Source organism: Megalopta genalis, chromosome 17 (assembly GCF_051020955.1).
Source record: "Megalopta genalis isolate 19385.01 chromosome 17, iyMegGena1_principal, whole genome shotgun sequence".
Lineage (NCBI taxonomy): Eukaryota > Metazoa > Arthropoda > Insecta > Hymenoptera > Halictidae > Megalopta > Megalopta genalis.
Genome location: NC_135029.1, coordinates 673,878 through 692,703, shown reverse-complemented (window position 1 = coordinate 692,703; position 18,826 = coordinate 673,878). Strand labels below are relative to the sequence as shown.

Here is an 18,826-nt window from a genome sequence, read left to right as displayed (position 1 = left end):
ATAAAAAATATGAATAAATACATAGGTTGAAAATTTCTAATTGTTATTACTAACTCACAAGATGATATTTGCCAAAAAAACTTTTACCAAACAATTTATTTACCAAGAGAAGAATCACTTTTCCGATTTCCTCACTCGTTAGATCTATCTATACCGCTCGACGCTTCAAACCAGACTGAGTTCAGTTTTGAAAATCTTTTGCTCCAGATTTTATGATTATAAATCTCATTATACAGTGCGTGTTATGTTCGCATACCGACCTTTCTTCTACAAACTTGCCTTATCGCTCTTTTCAAGTGGCGCCTTTGAAGTGCTCGGACCGTCGTTAGCACGCCTCTCACGTTCTCGTCAAAACCCGCTGACATTTCGTGTATATACTTAGTAATTTTACAATATTTTGATTTGATTTCTTGTGCCATTTCAAGAGAAAACTTCAGGGAAATATGCATGTCTCAAAAAGTTGCGCTGAAATAACTCAATTCCCCGTAATCACTAATAAACGTTAATGTCCCACGAGAGGGGACAGCGGAGTGCAAAGGGTTACCCCTTGTCCTATGATTTAAGTTTCGATAACGTCTGAAGTTGAGCCAATTGCACATGTCTTGCGGAATGTAAATACGTGTCTAAGGTGCAACTGGTTTAATTCTGTAATAGTTTTATAATTTTATAAGTTGTAATAAGTTTTAATTCCAATTTATAATAATTTACAGTAAATTAACAGTCTTCAACCGTATGGTATCATTTGGTAAGCATTTTAGTATATGTAATGGAACTTTACATCTTTTGCACTTCACATTGTTTCCCTACGTTTTTTGTGTCTCCTACAAACTGGCTCTGATTTCGATGATGTTGGGTCAACGTGGTACAGTCTCTATGGCAAATCTCCGGTCGCTAAGTCGTCCTCGTCCTTTACAGTCTGATAACACTGTCCGACACGATTTTTGGGTTCCTATAGCCACTATGAAATTCTTATAGAGCTTCACTCCCTGAACAATAATCCGAAAACCGAATTGCTCCATCACCCTCAGTTTTTTAAATAAACGAACTTTTGTAAAAACCCAAAATTTTCGACAAAAATGAGGTATTGCATGAAAAGTACAAACGCTAGAAAGTTCTAATCAGTCTCAAAAGATAGAGGAGAGTTTCCCGAATATAGTGGCATGCGATTTATTAATTGTTTTTGGTCCTAAATAGCAACAAATTGATGTCAAAGTTTAAAAAAGTGTCGAAGTGCGCAGTTTTTCCGCAATATTTTTGTATTTTTACGAAAAGTTCTTTGTTCAGCACGAAAACTCTACCCAGGATCGGATTCTGTAGACATTTCTGAAGATGAAACGGCCCGATAGAAGTGTCAGAACGATGTACATTTTGAGTAGGTCGAGAAAATGTTCGTCGGCAACATGTACACGATGTTTTGCCGCCATGTGCTTCGCTGCTCGCTTCTCTCTGTCCGACAGGGCCGAAGCTACGCGTAATCAACACCGATGGAGGGATCCAATGGGGCACCCACTTAGCGTGTGGGGCGTGCCATTTTTTTTAGTACTTCAGTGTGCTGTCTTCTTTTACATATTTTTATGGATAATAATCACCAAACTGTGAATCATAAATTAAAAATGGAGAAATAATAAAAGAAAAATAATGAACAAAAACTATTCATTTTATTCTGAATTTGTTCGAATTACAAGTATATCATGTATACAGTTATCATTTAAATTATAACGATAATTCGATCATGAATAAATAATCATTTTCAAAACGTTAAACTTCTTGAAACATATTGTTAAATATATATTTAAATATTTATTTAATTATATTTAATTTTCAAAAACTTCGCACTTCGACACTTTTTTAAACTTTGACATCAATTTGTTGCTATTTAGGACAAAAAACAATTAATAAATCGCATGCCACTATATTCGGGAAACTCTCCTCTATCTTTTGAGACTGATTAGAACTTTCTAGCGTTTGTACTTTTCATGCAATACCTCATTTTTGTCGAAAATTTTGGGTTTTTACAAAAGTTCGTTTATTTAAAAAACTGAGGGTGATGGAGCAATTCGGTTTTCGGATTCTTGTTCAGGGAGTAAAGCTCTACAAGAATTTCATAGTGGCTATAGGAACCCAGAAAAAAAGTTTGATTTTGTCGGACAGTGTAATGGTAGATTTTTTAGTAATGATTCGGCTATTTCAATTTTATGTTCAACGTATAACTCTGTTTTTCTTCATCATTTATTTTGTATATCAAAGACATAAAAGAAAATTTTCGGTATCCTTCCATATATTTTCTCATAACAGGGAAGCACACACACACTAGCGTTTGGTCTTCCCGATCAATTCCAATCATTCTTTTGTTGTACTCAATGACACTAAGGACATACAACCCAGTGTTATCGTTTAAAATACTATAAACGCTTATACGTTTATACGCTTATAATTCTACAAAACAAGCGAGAGTACATACATACCTCCGCACGTGGTGCAAGACTATCATTCGTTATGCATAATTATTGTTAAACGACGAAAAACAAAAAATCCCAAAACACGTATTCCCTATTCTAACACGAGTCTGATTCGTGTTGTTTATATTTGGCCCGACTGACGCACCACGGCTCTCGCTTCTGGCCCGATTATCTGACCACGTATCTCACACGTGGTTGTAGGGCAAATGATTTTTGATCGTTTCTAGACGCAACACCTGATATTCTGTCAAGAAAGAACAAGTATGCACCGATCGACAAAACTAAATAACAACACTTTCGTAAAACAAGATAAGCTGATCTTAATTTTTTAACTCGACACCAATGCGAAGTATCCGCTTTAGTCCATTGTTTGTCGCACTGCGAGCTTGGCCAGTCCTGTGTAATTGTACGCGGATGCTCGTCTGGTTTCAGCTCGAAAGCGGATGGTCCTCGGTCGAACTGGAGGACGCGATGCCGTTGCTCATCTTTCTAGCCCTCGCGTTTCTCGTCACCTGGATGGCGTTGCTTGTCGAAAGATTGATCGCCTCGCGGCGAAGCGACGCGATCCCCGGGAAGATCCGTCGCGCTCCTGTCGAGCCGAACACGAATCCCGCGATCGTTCCTGTTCGGCACCCTGCCCGTGTGCGAGGCTCGCGAGTGTCGCTAGTGTCACGAACGTCGCGAGGCTTCGCGCGACGATCAGTTAAGACGAACGGTCGCACTGTCGTTCTAACGTAAACACGCTAAATGTTGTTACGCGCGTCCGGACACGTAACTGTACGTCGAGTAGGTGCGATTCAAAAACGGACGAGTCCGTCAACGGTTGTGGATGCGATCTCGTGAACGATTTAATTTATTCTAATTGATTTTAATTCAATCTAATTTATTTGTATATATACACCTTTATTCAAAATGTCGTTGGCTCCGCGAAAGGCATTCCTCGCGAAGGCTTCTAGTTCAAAGGACAGGTCTAGCGGAAAGGAGAACGAACGTCCTCCCTCGACCGCGACTGCAGCCGTTAAAAAGTGCAAGCAGCAAGTTCCTCGAATACTCGTTATACCTTGCTCGAATGACGATCAAACGAAAGGTGGAACGATCGCTGGATCAGTTTCATGCCAGAAGGGACTCGCGATCGCCAATGCTTTTTCGTCGGGGAAGAAGCTGCCGTTCGACGTCCACTGCGACGAAGAGGATGCCATGCAACGACACCTACGACTACCCTCCAGTTTGGCCTCCGAACCCGGGGCATCCAAAACTATTGCATCCTCTGCTTACTCTGCGTCCAGTGCGTCCTCGCGCGATCAACGGATCGATCGCATGCAGGTACGACAATCCCTTGCATTTTTTCCCCGCAATACCTGTTTCGACCTTCGGTGTTTCAGTCTGTTCTGGGAACCGGCAAGCGACGCGGGCTCTCGCGGAAACTGTCGCAGGACGACAGAATTGCGACGGAGGGGAGGCAGCCGCGCAGACACGAAAACGCTTTACCGTCGAAGATTCCTCGGCGGCGAGTCAGGTGAGCGGATGAGAAACGACGGGCGAGGAACGAGGTTCTTTATGAACGAAAATCATCGTTGCTCGCAGATCGAGTTCCACCAACTCGGACACCAGAGGTCTTTCGTCGCGACCACCGCCAAAAACTGTAGCGTTTGTAACCGCAGGAAGTTCGTGCTCGACCACTGACCAAACTTACATGATCGACCGCATTGCAACCGAGACGCGTGAAGCGTATATCGCTGTTACTCCCAATGTTAATGCTATGGTCCAGAGAAACTGGTACGCTCGAGTATTTCTACCGCGTCGAATTTCTATCGCATTCTACAGGGTGTCCCAAAAATGTCTCGCAATCCGAAAGCGGCGGGTTCCTCGGGTTGCTCGAAGCAACTTTTTCCTTTAGAAAAATTTTCTCCGAGGCACCGTTAACGAGTTATTAACGAAAGAACAGTTAGTGTCGTCGTTGTGAGTCTTAAGATGGGCTATGCCTGGGTCCTATGTGGACTATACTAGCCGCTCTCTCGACGCGTGCTGTTGGTCTGGCTCTACCCTCGTTCGTTATCGTGACAGGGGAAGACAACGTGCTACTCCCGCTGCCACCTCGAGTCCAACCCAATCCAGGCACTCTTGACGGAGTAGATTAACGAAAGAACAGTGACCAATGAGAGGCGAGCTCCGCTGGCGCGAGGCGACCGAGCTAATGAGCGGAACTGGGCTTCGTGCGCTGGTTGGCTGGGCCGCCTCGCGTCAGCCGTACTCGATTCTTATTGGTCACGGTTTTTCGTTGATAATTCGTTAACGGTGCCTCGGAGAAAATTTTTGTAAAAAAAGAAACTGCTTCGAATGATCCGAGGAACCCGCCATTTCCGGATTGCGAGACATTTTTCGGACACCCTGTATTTTGCCTCAGCAACGGAAGGATCCCAGGGAATCGAATCGTCGACTCGATCGACTCGATCGATTCTGCAGTATTTCCGAAGATAACGAGCACACCTGTAATAAACGTTCGACTACCAGAGACGACGAATTCACGTTTCGGCGGACTGGCCTGCAACGCCGACTATCACGCGGATCTGCCGATCGTCGAACGAGAAAAGGAATACCTTGCTCCGAAATTGTCGGGAAATTTTCTCATGGTGCACGTGAACGCCGAACAAAGAAAAGTCATAGTTAAATTTATGATTCGTTTGGGAGTAAGTAACGTTCGATGCGAGATTACACCGATCGAATGGAAGCTAATCGAAGGTGTTTGCTCGCAGACGCACTGCAAATTCCCCTCGTACATAATCTATCGAGCGGTGAAGATTTTCGACACGACGATCGATAGGATACGAGTCGACACGGCGTTCATACAGATTACAGCGCTGGCCAGCTTGTGGATAGCGTTAAAAATTCTAGAGAACTCGGACAAAATACCCACGGTGAGTCGACTGGCGCCGAAGTCGGCTTTACCTCGTTTTCTCCGTGTTGGTTGTGTTCTCGTTTCTAGGCTTCGCTGATGATCAGCCTGGCCAAGGACCTCTACGCTGGAAAGCAGCACTTGCTGATCGAATACGAGAGAAAAATTCTACGAGCCTTGGACTACAACGTCTCTTTCGCCGACGCGTACTCTCTCCTCTCTTACCATTTGATCAACTACAATTTTTGCTCGAACATTACTCAGGATGTGTTCCAGTTCTTATTTTGCGCGGGCAGTTACGTGGTAAGCATTCGAACTTCGCGATTTTGACGAGAAGTGCGTTAACGCAGGACAAAAATATAAAATACAAATATTCTCGTATAACGATATCGGATCTTCTCGAATTATTATATGCTCATGGAAACGTACATGTCATATAGGAAGTAAGGGAACTATCCAGCTTCAAGTTAACCCTTTGCACTCGAGTGGTGACTCTGAGGCATCACTAAAATTTGTTACATCACGCTTTAAGATAATTTTTATATCGACAAAGTTTAGATTTAAAAAACTGTTAAGAGCGTACTTCCAGGAGTCAATTTCATATGCATAAAATGCATTTTGCCATATAAAATAAAAACACTATAAGTTAGAAAAATAATTTTCTATTTACAGTTAAAATAGCTTCGAGTGCAAAGGGTTAACGTATCTCAGAAGCGGCACAAAATATTCTAAGATTTAAATAGTTTCGCTTAGAGAAAATAAGATTGGCAATAGCTGTTCTATCTTTGCATTATTTCTACAATTATTTCTCGAAGACCAATTATATATCCGCGTATCATGATATCCACACATCTCCTGTATCGTTATTGGATATGAAGTGTGTAAATATCAACTATTTTTGAGTATTTTTCTATGTTTTTAATGAAAGTTTTTTGTAAGCGATTTTCGTTTTTTAGCGACAATGTTGTTTGCCTCATAATAAAACAAGCAACGAATTAGAAACTATTTGTGCCTCAGAACATTTTGTGGCATTTCTGAGATATGTTAACTTGAAACTGAAAATAATTGAGCTTCGCCTAGAACCTTGCTTCCTATATAATACATACGTTTCCATAAGCACATAATAATTTAAGATCTGATATCGTTGTACGAGAATATTTGTATTTGATATTTTTGTCCCGCGAGACCGTGTTTTGCCGCACTGTACGACGCGGCGTTTCCCAAACATGTTTTCTAGATCGACCTGACCCTGTTGGATGAAAGTTTTTGTCGAACGTCTGCGAGTCTGGTCACGGAGACGGCGGTTGAGCTGGTCCTCGGCCTTGTTCTGGACCAGAACCAGGCTGACGTTAACAATATGATTCGACCCAGATGGCAGTTTTGGAGAGGATTGCTATGCGCCGCTGCCGGGGCTACTGGTTTTATCTTCATGGACAGGTCAGTGGCGATCTTGGCGATTTTCCACGCGAAAACCTCTCGACGAGTTCTCCTTTTTTGAAACGCGAAAGTGACGGTGTTGCGCGGCGAAACAGGTTACAGAACGACCGATCAGAGACGGACCGATGTCGCGTTGCGATGCTGCGCTCCATGCTGAACTCGAATAGAACGGGTTCTGGATTCGAGGTGGTATATCGAAAGTACAGCCGCAGCAGATACGGTCGCATTGCGAAGCCTTTGCTCGATCTAGCAGCCAAACTGTCGCCGTTCGAACTCTTTGATCCCTAGAGAATCGCCCTCGTGTGTCGCGGCTACGATTTTACCACTTGACTTTTATTATTGTTATACCTTTATCAGAGCGAATAAAAGAAGAATTGGTTGTTGGAAATTCCAATGCTTTGTTTTATTTTGCGTTCGCGACATCCGTCGGAAGCGCGCTCGTTCGCGCGAGTTAGGTTCGGCCAAGGCTTTCAAAGTCTTAAGCCATGCCGAATTTTTGCTGCGTGTTCTGCCAATCGGTCCACTTGTCCCAGGACTTGTCCACCGAGACCAGGCCCTTCGCGTCGTCCTGAAATCGGATGAATTCGCGTTGGTTGAAACTGATTGCGAGGACACGCGTTTGGAAACGGGGCGAGCACGGTGACGTTGTCAGAATCGCGGCGTTACCTTGAACCACGCGTTGCTCACGCCTCCCCAAGCGCCGAACAGTTGCAATAGATCCGGTCGCTTCGAGTAGAGGCTGCTCGCGGCCAGCGTCGCGTGCGTCAATTCCTCGAGGGCGTTGGCGGATTTATCGGCGGAACTCAGTATGACACGGGGTGGCTCGATGGCCAAATTGCATCGTGCCCAATCGTCGATGGGCGCGCGTCCACCTTGCGGGCACAGCAGCTCGAAGTCCGTGGTCTTAGACCCTTGTCGATCAGCGTCCGTCTTCGTGTCTTCTTTCTCCTTCTCGTCTGCGAACAAGCAACGTGAACATTCCCCGCGAAACGTACCTCGCGTCGCGTGTTGCGTGCTACTCACCGAGCTGCGACAACGCCGTCAACGACAAGAAGGCCACGTCTCCCTTGTCGGCCGTCAAGCACCTGAAACGAGACGCACGGTCGGATTGCTCGTGATCGTCAACGCTCGAAAACGCTAAATTGAAACTCACGCGAGGGCTCCGGCTCCGCCTCGGTAAGCTTCGGCCGCGGTTGGCGCGCACTTGGTCGCTTCCCGCACTCGATCGTCGTTGGCCGCGATGCTGCCGACGCACTGCTGACACAGCTTCGAGCCAGGTTTCGCGCCAGGTGCACAGGATCCCGCGAAGAAGTCGACCACGTCGTCCTCGGATTTTATCAGGCCCTTGTCCTTGAGCACATGGATCGGCACTGTCCAACCGGCGAAGTTACCCTTGAAGCCGCTGTGGCAGGAACGTTTACCGCGCAGATCGGCTGAAACGGGCGGACGCGTTCGTGACAAGACCGTCCCACAGTAGAACGAAATATGTACAGTGATACTGATTAACCCTTTGCACTCGAGTGCTGACTCGGAGGCACCACTAAAATTTGTTGTATCACGCTTTAAGATAACTTTTATATTAACAAAGTTTAGTTTTCAAAAATTGTTAAGAATGTAACTATTGGGCGAGTCCCAAGTGTCAATTTCATGGGCGTAAAATGCATTTTGCCATATAAAATAGAAATACTAGAAGTTAGAAAAATGATTTTATATTTTAGAGTTAAAATAGCTTCGAGTGCAAAGGGTTAATATTCGGACACCTTTTAAAACGCAATAACAGTTTTGCTGTTGCTTAGAATGACAAGAGAAAATCGAGTACTCTGATTTTTTAAACTTTTTTAGCTGAGGCTATAATGAAAATTTAAAAAATTTGTTTTATGGATCTCGGTAACTTACATGCATATTGCGTTTTAAGAGGTGTTCGAATCTTAATCTGAGTCATTGTATCTATTTTCTTGGACCTGATTGGCCGACTTGTCGAAATTTTGTATTACAGCTTCATTAAATTTTTAATGAGTGATCATAAGGAAACACAAGGAAACATAAGGAAACACAAAGAAAGAAATTTTACATTCATATTAGGTTTGATCCAAATGCATGTGAGTATGATCGCTACGAAAATTCCGGTCTTTTTCTGCCTAAATCCTATTAGTTTATAAGTTTTTACTACTTTACATGTTACTGGATATTCAATTTCACTGTTTAACGACTATATACATTCAAAATTCATTACACTAAATGCTATCATAATTCAACTAATGATTTAAAGTTTTGCTGAAAACCGCCGAAGATCTACAATACCTACACTCACACCTTTAGCGGTCAAATTTTAAGAAGCAGAAAATTTGGCAAATAATTTAGCAAATAAAGCAAATAAATTTAACATACGCTCGCGTCGAAAAGTATGATAATACCTTTTCAGATGGAGTAACTTGTTTAGAAAATCATTGTTAATAAGATACTCAATAATATATGAAACATTGAGAACTAATAAACTAATAGGATTTAGGCAATAATTATTTAACGTGAAGCAACTGAAATACGCGTGCATTTGGATTAAAGCTAATGCGAATGCGAAAGTCATTTCTTTGTGTTTTCTTATGCCACGATCACTCGTTAAAAGTGTACTGAATTTATGGTACGAAATTTCGACAATTAATTTCGGTCGATGATATCCAAGAAAATAAGCGTGTCGTTTCATCGTGCACCGTCGATGGGTTCGATCGCGTTCGAAGGAAACCCGAGCTCTCACCCAGCCCGTTGATAGAAGAAGACTTCTTGACCACCGCGACCGCAGCTCTCTCGCCCAGCTTGCTGGATCCCGATCCGTAGGATTCGGCGACGATCGGCGAGCCGTGGGACTCTCGCATCGCTTGAAGCACCGAGCCTCCGTCGACGACCACTAGATCCGTCTTGCCTTCCTTCAGAGCGTTCAAGCACGAGTTCTGATCCGTTCCCATTTTCGAGCATTCAAACTTCGGCCGGACTTCCCTGTCGACGAACAGACGTTGGATTCGCTGGATTTGTTGCGTACGAGAAGGATATCGAGAACTTTCGGAGACATTCTCGCGTACCTGGAGAACGCTGCTCGCGCAAGAGATCGGCATTTGTCCAGCGCGCTGTCGCTCCACACGCACCAACGAGCAATCTTGCCCACGGCCCCGGAATCCCTTTCGATCACGTCCAAGTACTTGGAGGCCTTCAGATGGTTCTCGGGCAGAATTGGCGGCGCCGGAACGGCAACGGTCTTCTTCTCCAGCATCATGATGTTCTTCCACCAATCGGCATTCTCCTGTTCTCCCAGCTTACCGAGATCGGTCAGTTCCTGCGGAAACGGACGATAGTGCGTGTCACCGACGGAACAAAGGCAGAAAGAAAAGGAAAAGAATCGAGAGAAGACCCGATAAACAGAATCCTTCTACTCGTAAACACAAACCGTGGCAGAGTGGACTTCTTCGCCCAAAACACGGCGGTCTTCAAAAAACAAACCTACCTCTACCTTCTCCTCTTCCCAAATTGTCCATTTTTGTGCACAATTTGGGCGTCAATTAGGGAGACATTGCTGTACCTCGCATTGACGCAAAATACAGTAAATTCTCTCTAATGGACGCTCAGATTGTGGACAAAAATGGACAATTTGGGAAGCGGAGATACGATTATTCGAGCCTAGCGGTTAGTTTTTATAGTTACCGATTGTCAACAATTATAAAAACGAGCTGCAGGGTTCGAATAATCGTATCTCCTTTTTCCAAATTGTCCATTTTTGTGCACAATTTGGGCGTCAATTAGGGAGACATTGCTGTACCTCGCATTGACGCAAAATACAGTAAATTCTCCCGAATTGACGCTCAGATTGTGGACAAAAATGGACAATTTGAGAAGGGGAGATATGATTGTGTAACTCTTGATCGCTTTTTCCTTCTTTTCTCGTGCGATTGCGGGCGAGCAAATTATTCAACATCTTCTTCACTCTCATGTACAGTTTTGTTTTTAGACTGTATTTTCCACACGGTTATGATATTTAACACGATCTCGAAAAATAAATTCAATTTCCTTTTTGCACGATTTCATTCATCTTAGCACGGCTAAAAAGGTTATTTGATACAAACATTAAACAATAATAATTAAACAATAACAAATCTCCTATTTTTCTATTATATGTACACGATATATTCTCTTAAAGGGTATTTTTTGGACGGCTTTTCCTGGAACATATCTACCGTGTGAAAACAGAACTGGGTGTATTCTCTTGTACATTAAAGGGTCCCTTGGTCGTGTCGTAAATCAATAAATAAATAAATAAATAAAAAGTACGCACATTTTGCAACGCTTTCACGTTGCCGGCCGTGTCACCGTTGGTCATGTATCCTTGCCAAGGTCTGGCTGCCCAGGTGCACGGTTTCGTGTCGGCGTTGATAGGCACTTTACTGCCGTCAGGACAGAAGTATCGGAATTCGGCGGGATTCTCCGACGTTGGAACTGCGGGGGTCACGCCGACGGGCAACCCGAAGAATCGTTTCACGTAAATCACCTTGGTCCAGGCCACCTCACCGCCGTTGTGAGCGAGACAGCGCAACGCGCCCTCGTAGCCGGAGTAAATGTCGGGGTAGTCGCAGATTTCTGGTTTCTCGCAGAGTGCGCACATGTTCGAATACGTTTCCTCTGGAAGAATTAGACATTACGCCATAAAGACTTAAATGGAACAGGTCTCATAACCTGGTATTCTATGGAGATTCAATTTAAATTTATCATCCATAGCTTTTAGACACTGTCCGATCCCCGTGAAAGGATTTCACCGCCGCTTTAACTCTTTGAATCGTGCCCTTATCAATGTTAATCTTTTTCAAGCTTTGATTGATTTCGTAGATTGATTGATTTTGTAGACGTAACTTCATTAATTACAGTAGATTTTCCCCAACTGAAGCTCAGATTGTACACAAAAATGAACAATTTTTGAAGAGGAGATACGATTGTCCCAAGCCTTGCAACTCGTTTTTATAATTGTTGACAATCGGTAACAATAAAAATGAACCGCGAGGCTCGAATAATCGTATCTCCCCTTCTCAAAGGGGTATAGCAATGTCTCCTTAATTGACGCCCAAATTGTGCACAAAAATGGACAATTTGGAAAAAGGAGAAACGATTATTCGAACCCTGCAGCTTGTTTTTATAATTCTTGACAATCGGTAACTATAAAAACTAACCGCCAGGCTCGAATAATCGTATCTTCGCTTCCCAAATTGTCCATTTTTGTGCACAATCTGAGCGTCAAAAAATTAGGGAGACCTTACTGTATCTCACATTATAGCATTAAGATTACTATTGTACGAAGAGCTCGCACTCGTATGTTTAATAAAATTCAATTCAATTCAATGCAATTACGAACCCGAGAACGCGCTCCATCGACAAATTTACGGGAAACTTACTCAGTCGTCGATTGATGGCCGGATCCGGCGACCATGTGCCCACCAAGCATCCCTTCGAGAAGAGCGAGCTGAAGGCGCGAAGTTCGTTTTCGCGAGCCGAATACTGTGGGTCGTGGATGTTCTGTAGGACACCCATGGCGGTCAGTTTGGTGATTGGAATCTTGTAGCCGACGTTGCGACCGACTCCGGTGTGGCAGGACTTCAGGCCGCGCAATCCTTGCACGTTGCTTATATCCAGGTCCTTGTGGATCACGGCCACGGCTTCGTATCGATAGATCGCTTCAGGCTCCTCTTTCGTTCTCACCTGTGGCGTGATTTCACGATAGAATGCGACTTTTGTCATTAATCTCAATCTCTCTAGGTTTTATTGTTAGAAGCAAAAACAATCTTATATTTACATTTTACAATAACGCGTTCGATACTCTAATATGCTTCGTCAATATGGTTGCGTAATACCATGAAAAATATCTATAAGACTGAGAGCATTCGGCATAAGTTTCTTTGTTTTATTGTCTTTAAAATGGGTCAACAGTTTTTGCGATTAGATCATGATGTCCATTCACTACTATTTTCTCGATGAATATACGCTCTCTTGAAAATCTCTTGATAATCTTATGTATTGGGTCGGTCCACAAGTTCGTACGGTTTTAACCTCTTAGGCACGACGCGCCACTATAGTCGCTTTCGCGGATATCATCTTTCAGAACGACACGCCACTATAGTGGCTTTCGCGGATGTCATCTCTCTGAACGACGCGCCACTATACCGGGTGTCCCAAAAATGTCTCGCAATCCGAAAGTGGCGGGTTCCTCAGGCCATTTGAAGCAGCTTCTTCCTTTCCAAAAATTTTCTCCGAAGCACCGTTAACGAATTATTAACGAAAAACAGTGACCAATAAGAATCGAGTACGGTTAACGCGAGGCGGCCCAGCCAACCATCGCACGAAGCCCAGTTCCGCTCATTGGCTCGATCGCCTCGCGTCAGCTGAGCTCGCCTCTCATTGGTCACCGTTTTTCGTTAATAACTGGTTAACGGTGCCTCGGAGAAAATTTTTGTAAAGGAAAAAGTTGCTTTAAATGGCCTGAGGAACCCGCCACTTTCGGATTGCGAGACATTTTTGGGACACCCTGTAGTGGCTCGCTCTAGTAGCTCCTCGCTCTCTGTTTGAATGAAATAATCATCTTCCTATGCATTGTTTCACATTTCTTTTGTCTTCACATCGATTTACAACAGTGTTAACAATATACAGACGGAATACATACAGTATCAGACTCAGTACAGTACATATCAGAATCTGCCGTCTAGGGAAATAGCTTCGCGCAGAATTCAGCCGTACCTAAAAGGTTAATTTGGACTTAAATTTTCCACATAATAATTGCCTAACGATTATATCTCATACGCCATTCGAAAGGTTTGGTTTCTTCTTGATATGCGATTATTTCCTTATTCGTTCCACGCGAGTAATAAAGTAATTAATTTTTTGAAAACTATGGTGTGTCGAATTAACAAGAATAAACATCACCGATATATTTTGCTGTACGTATCGTAAATGTTTAAATTCTTGTTAACTTGATACTCTATGGTTTTTAAAAAATTAATCACTTTATTTGCAGCTTGTGCGAATCGTGATTCAAAGGAGTCTTTCAAATCGTGTGGGCAGTATCGTAGACTTTACAACACTTTTGTAATAATAAAAAATTGTAATTATTGGGTCGTTCGGAAAGTTATTTCGTTCTTTCACGAGAAAATAAAAGACAATTTTTTTACGTTTCAAATAAAAAAAAACCTTCCGACATTTTTCTGGTGTTTTCAAAATCTTATCTCGTAGAAGTCCCGTCGTTTGCTGAATCACGTGCTTCTTTAACCCTAGAAAGATAACCATATGACAACGTACGTAAAAGATAACCATACGCTTCAGAGGCGCATGCTTTTCTAAGGCGTCAATTTTATACTAACAATGGATATTTATTTAAGTTAATCTAGTCATTTTAAAGGTTTGGCATTATTGTAAAAATAAAATGCATTTATATTATATTTTTTTATATTTTAAGTAATTTTAAACTTAAATCACTAGACCTCTATGAAAAATTAACAAAAATCAACAGTCTTCGCAGGCGCCTCTGCGACGTAGGTTATCTTTCTCGGGTTAACGAGCTTACAAAACGAAATTATTTTTTGAGAAACGAAACAACTTTCCGAACGACCCAATAATAACAAAGTAATAACAACGGAGTACACAGAAACGAGATAAATATAGAATGAATGGGGCACATATTGAATTGGACATTACAATTATCTGAAAAATTATGAATCGTTTTATGATACGATTGCACTTGTTTTGTAACTATGTTACGTATATCTAATCACATGTAATGCGAAGCCGCTATCAGTTAATGCATAATTATACCAGATAATTAATTCTTTTTTCATTTTTTCTCATAATGTTGTATAAAATACTGTTATTTTTCACTGAGTCTTTATTTATTGCATTCGATCAGGTATTCCTTTAACAATGTTAACATATAACATCGAATAGAGAGAGAGAGAGAGAGAGAGAGAGAGAGAGAGAGAGAGAGTCTTCTTTCATCATAGTAATTAAACAAGTTAAAGTTTCAATGTTGTTACCAAATTTATGAATGGAACACAGAGAATGTTTATGGATGGGACGCGAATAAATCATCTAGTGTATTAAACGATAAAGAAAATTTAAAATGTATTAGAAATATTTTTAAAGATAATTTAGTTAAGAAACAGGAAAATAAAAACCAAATTTTGTCGAAAAATCTGCATAAAACAAAACAATAGGAAAGGAAATCACGAAGAAAGTATCACTCTCGAAGAGTATAATAACCTTGATATAACCAAAGATGCAAAGAAAGATTTATGTATAATTTAAGATCATTATATAGCTTATACTTATAAGATTAATACCAAGATTATTTTATTTGATTACACTGCCCCATTCAATACAACCAATTGATAAAGAGAACAAAGTGCACCTTTTAAACAAATTGAAAGTAAAGCAAGTAAACGTTAAAGAAATACATTGACACTATGTATGTATTCTTACAGTAAAAGAACTGATATTTTGGGTGTTTCAAACTAGAATTACATACAGTGGTCCACAAAAGTGTTCGTACACCTTTTAAAACGCAATAAATTTTTCAAAAGTGATCTAAATGACTTGAATTCTTTTTCAAATGATAGAGGAACTAGTTTACTAGACAATGGCTAAAATGCTTCTTTTTAATTTTGCTATTACTTGGAATGAAAAGAAATAATTAAAAACCCTTGCTTTTATACTTTTCTATCTGAGCCTATAACGAAAATTTAAAAAATGCCTCTTGTAAATCTCGATAACTTATATGCGTGCTGAAAATTTAATCGAAATCCGTTAACCCAGAGTCGAGCTACAGGCGTTGAAGGATTTTAAAAACTGCACATTTCTTATAGTTTTTCGTCAAAATCGAGATAAAACTGCGATTTTTGCGATGTTTAATTTGTTATAACTCGTAACAGGGTGAACCGATATCGATAAAATTTTCAACATGCGTATCTATCTATATTACCGAGATATTACGTTAATAAATGATGTCCAAATTAAAAAAGTTAAAAAATGAGAGATTTTTATTCTTTTATCATTCCAAGTAATAGCAAAATTTAAAAAAAAACATTTCGTTCATCATCTAGTAGACTAGTCAGCCTCTTTATCATTAAAAAAAATTCAAGTCATTTAGTTCAGTTTCAAAAGGTGTACGAACATTTACATTTTTGTGGCCCACTGTAGGTCGTTTAGTTCGAAGTAATAGCAAAATTAAAAAAAAACATTTCATTCATCGTCTAGTAGACTAGCCAGCCTCTTTATCATTTAAAAAAGTTCAAGTCATTTAGTTCAGTTTCAAAAGGTGTATGAACATTTTTGTGGCCCACTGTAGGTCGTTTAGTTGTTTTGATATCTTGTCCTAAACAAAAGTGTCCTCGAAGTAAGTTCGATCGTTACGGTCACAATGAGGTGCGAGAAGGATACCTGCTGTTCGTCACGTAGGCACATCACTCAAAGACGGCCTCTTGTTCTAAACAAAGAGATTGCCTCAATTGACTGATGCGCCCATTCAGAGATGACAAGACCTACTTCAACTCGCCGAACCACAAGCCGATCGAACGTCGCAGCGCTAATTACGATTTTAATTGCCGCGCCGAAATTGGCTGCGACACCAATGACACCATCAATCATGATCTCCACCAATCCGCGTGACCGATACCAAATGCAACTAATGTTGCACAATTTGAAACGTCTTTATAAACTGATTACCTAATTTATTGATACTCCGCATTCGAAATAAGATAAGTTTCTGTTTCTGTTATTGTAAAAACGAATGTTTACCCGTATATAAAAAGAATTTCAGAAACACATACTTGAGCGAACGAATGTCCTACGTACAGGGTGTCAAAAAATTATATGTCACGATCACAATGGCGGAATTCTACACTTCCGGATCGGTGGAGATCTGTTAAAAAAAATGTCGTGCAAAATTGATCTTGACATTGAAAATCAAGGTGAAATTTTGTTTGCTGTATCATATAGTACTAGTCAAGAGGAACAATAGTGTTAAAGGAACTATGGGTCGCAAATCAACCATTTATATAAAAAACGATGTTAAAAACGACATATCACCGCACAATCGGCGGGATAGCGATTCTGCATGTAATAATAAGACAAAGAAAATGAGTAACATTTTTTCGTTCAAGGCTCTGTTTACGAGAAAAATTCGGTTGAAATAATAATACTATTTAATTGTATAATATATTAATTAAATTAATATATATATATATATTATATTATTAAATTAATATATATAATAGTATAATATATATAATTTAATAGTATAACAAGAGCCAACTCGATGTATCTTCCAACCCAGTTCTTTTTCTTTTTCTTCTCGTTTTATTTTTGCATGTAGAATCATTATCCGGCCAGTTGTGCCGCAGTTTTGGGTCTGGTGGTCGTGACATATGCTTTTCATATGTGGTTTTTCGAGACTATTGTTCCTCCTGACGAATACTATTATGATACAGCAAACAAAAATTTGACCTTGCTTTTGCAGGTCAAGGTCAACTTTCCACGAATTTTTTTAACGCATCCCCACCGATCCTGGAGTGTAGAATTCCACTATGGCGATTGTGACGTATAATTTTCTGACACCCTGTACATTACTTTTTGTAGCATAAATGACTCAAGAAAATATTTGACATGACCATCGCGTGTTCGAGTACTCATATAGAATTTTACACTCGCTGAAAAATATCAGGCGTTGCTCTCGCGAATACTCTAAAAAAAAACCGCCCGAAAGGTAAAAACCTAACGAATTGAAGCCGGGGGACCATGGCGGCTATACGTTGATTTCTTGTTTCGGTTATAACTCGGAAAGTAGTTTACTTAGGACATTCGTGCATTGGACACTTTTTATTTAAATTAGTGTTTAGAGATTCGGCTCTTCGAGTATTGACATGCATTTCTGAAACACTCTGTATAATTAAATTAAATTAAATTAAATTAAATTAAATTAAATTAAATTAAATTAAATTAAATTAAATTAAATTAAATTAAACTAAATCAAATCAAATTAAATCAAATCAAATCAAATCAAATCAAATCAAATCAAAACAAATCAAATTGAATCAAATTGAATCAAACTGAATCAAACTGAATCAAACTGAATCAAATTGAATCAAATTGAATCAAATTGAATCAAATTGAATCAAATTGAATCAAATTGAATCAAATTGAATCAAATTGAGTAAAATTGAATCAAATTGTATCAAATTGTATCAAATTGAACCAAATTGAATCAAATTAAATCAAATTGTATCAAATTGTATCAAATTGAGTAAAATTGAATCAAATTGCATCAAATTGAGTAAAATTGAATCAAATTGAATCAAATTGAATCAAATTGAATCAAATTAGATGAAATTAGATGAAATTAGATGAAATTAGATGAAATTAGATTAGATTAGATGAAATTAAATTAAATTAAACTAGTGAAAAGTGACTCGGTTGGTTCCTCACCTGTTCAACGACGCTGTACTTGGCTTGCTTGGCCAGCATGTTGTTCGCTGCCAGATACATGTCCTCGGGGTCGACGGCCACTACGTCGACCAGCTTCTTACCGACCATCTCGATGCATTCGAATCGGTCGCGGCCAGTGATGCAGGAAACCGGGATGCCATTGACGGCAGAGTCCTCGACCATATCCTTGCATTCCTCCCAGTAGACATCGGGCACGCAGATCGTGACTAAACAAGGGAAGATCGAGCAAGTTTTCAATAATTTCTAAGGATTTCGGAATACTTACAGACTTTTCCAGGTGCAGGGGTGCTGGCCCCGCTGTCGGCGACGGAAACGCCGAGGAACGCGAGGGTCAACAGTGCGACGACCGCGCTGCCGATTTCACCTCTCGTCATCGTTCTATGAGTTTCTAACTCGATCGGTTCGAAAGAGAAACTTCGCGAAGGCGAAAACGGAGATCGAGTTCGGTGTACGAAACGAAAGGGTGTGCGATCGCGGATTGATGCTGCGCGTTGGCTCGTTGCCTCGCGATCTATGCAAC

The 18,826-nt window shown here is 40.8% G+C and overlaps 3 protein-coding genes across 3 annotated transcripts in view; 2 read left to right on the top strand and 1 right to left on the bottom strand.

The window, feature by feature from the left end:
- LOC117229933 (putative glutamate receptor) overlaps nucleotides 1-3,406 on the top strand; it is a 16,813-nt gene extending 13,407 nt beyond the window's left edge. Inside the window, exon 11 of the mRNA XM_033486897.2 lies at nucleotides 2,892-3,406. Within this exon, the coding sequence (XP_033342788.2) occupies nucleotides 2,892-3,197 (306 nt within the window). The 3' untranslated portion in view covers nucleotides 3,198-3,406. The remainder of the gene's footprint in view (nucleotides 1-2,891) is intronic.
- LOC117229941 (uncharacterized) lies at nucleotides 3,370-7,177 on the top strand. Its single transcript, XM_033486912.2, has 8 exons — nucleotides 3,370-3,782; nucleotides 3,842-3,975; nucleotides 4,044-4,235; nucleotides 4,864-5,146; nucleotides 5,213-5,374; nucleotides 5,443-5,655; nucleotides 6,590-6,789; nucleotides 6,885-7,177. Exons 1-8 carry the CDS (start codon nucleotides 3,372-3,374, stop codon nucleotides 7,075-7,077), a joined length of 1,788 nt encoding a protein of 595 aa, XP_033342803.2. The 5' UTR covers nucleotides 3,370-3,371; the 3' UTR covers nucleotides 7,078-7,177.
- Nucleotides 7,168-18,826, bottom strand: Tsf1 (transferrin 1). The gene is made up of 10 exons (XM_033486853.2): nucleotides 18,572-18,826; nucleotides 18,286-18,512; nucleotides 12,216-12,519; nucleotides 11,108-11,451; nucleotides 9,864-10,114; nucleotides 9,542-9,780; nucleotides 7,943-8,222; nucleotides 7,813-7,874; nucleotides 7,456-7,745; nucleotides 7,168-7,357 (listed from the first exon to the last, which is right to left on the bottom strand). Exons 1-10 carry the CDS (start codon nucleotides 18,678-18,680, stop codon nucleotides 7,268-7,270), a joined length of 2,196 nt encoding a protein of 731 aa, XP_033342744.2. The 5' UTR covers nucleotides 18,681-18,826; the 3' UTR covers nucleotides 7,168-7,267.

Coding starts and splice junctions, on each gene's coding strand:
- Tsf1 (XM_033486853.2), bottom strand. CDS start 18,680: ATGACGAGAGGTGAAATCGGCAGCGCGGTCGTCGCACTGTTGACCCTC. Junction 18,513..18,571: donor CCCTGCACCTGGAAAAGTCT/GTAAGTATTCCG, acceptor TCCCTTGTTTAG/TCACGATCTGCGTGCCCGAT. Junction 7,358..7,455: donor TGAGCAACGCGTGGTTCAAG/GTAACGCCGCGA, acceptor ATCCGATTTCAG/GACGACGCGAAGGGCCTGGT.
- LOC117229941 (XM_033486912.2), top strand. CDS start 3,372: ATGTCGTTGGCTCCGCGAAAGGCATTCCTCGCGAAGGCTTCTAGTTCA. Junction 3,976..4,043: donor ATTCCTCGGCGGCGAGTCAG/GTGAGCGGATGA, acceptor CGTTGCTCGCAG/ATCGAGTTCCACCAACTCGG. Junction 5,656..6,589: donor TTTGCGCGGGCAGTTACGTG/GTAAGCATTCGA, acceptor CATGTTTTCTAG/ATCGACCTGACCCTGTTGGA.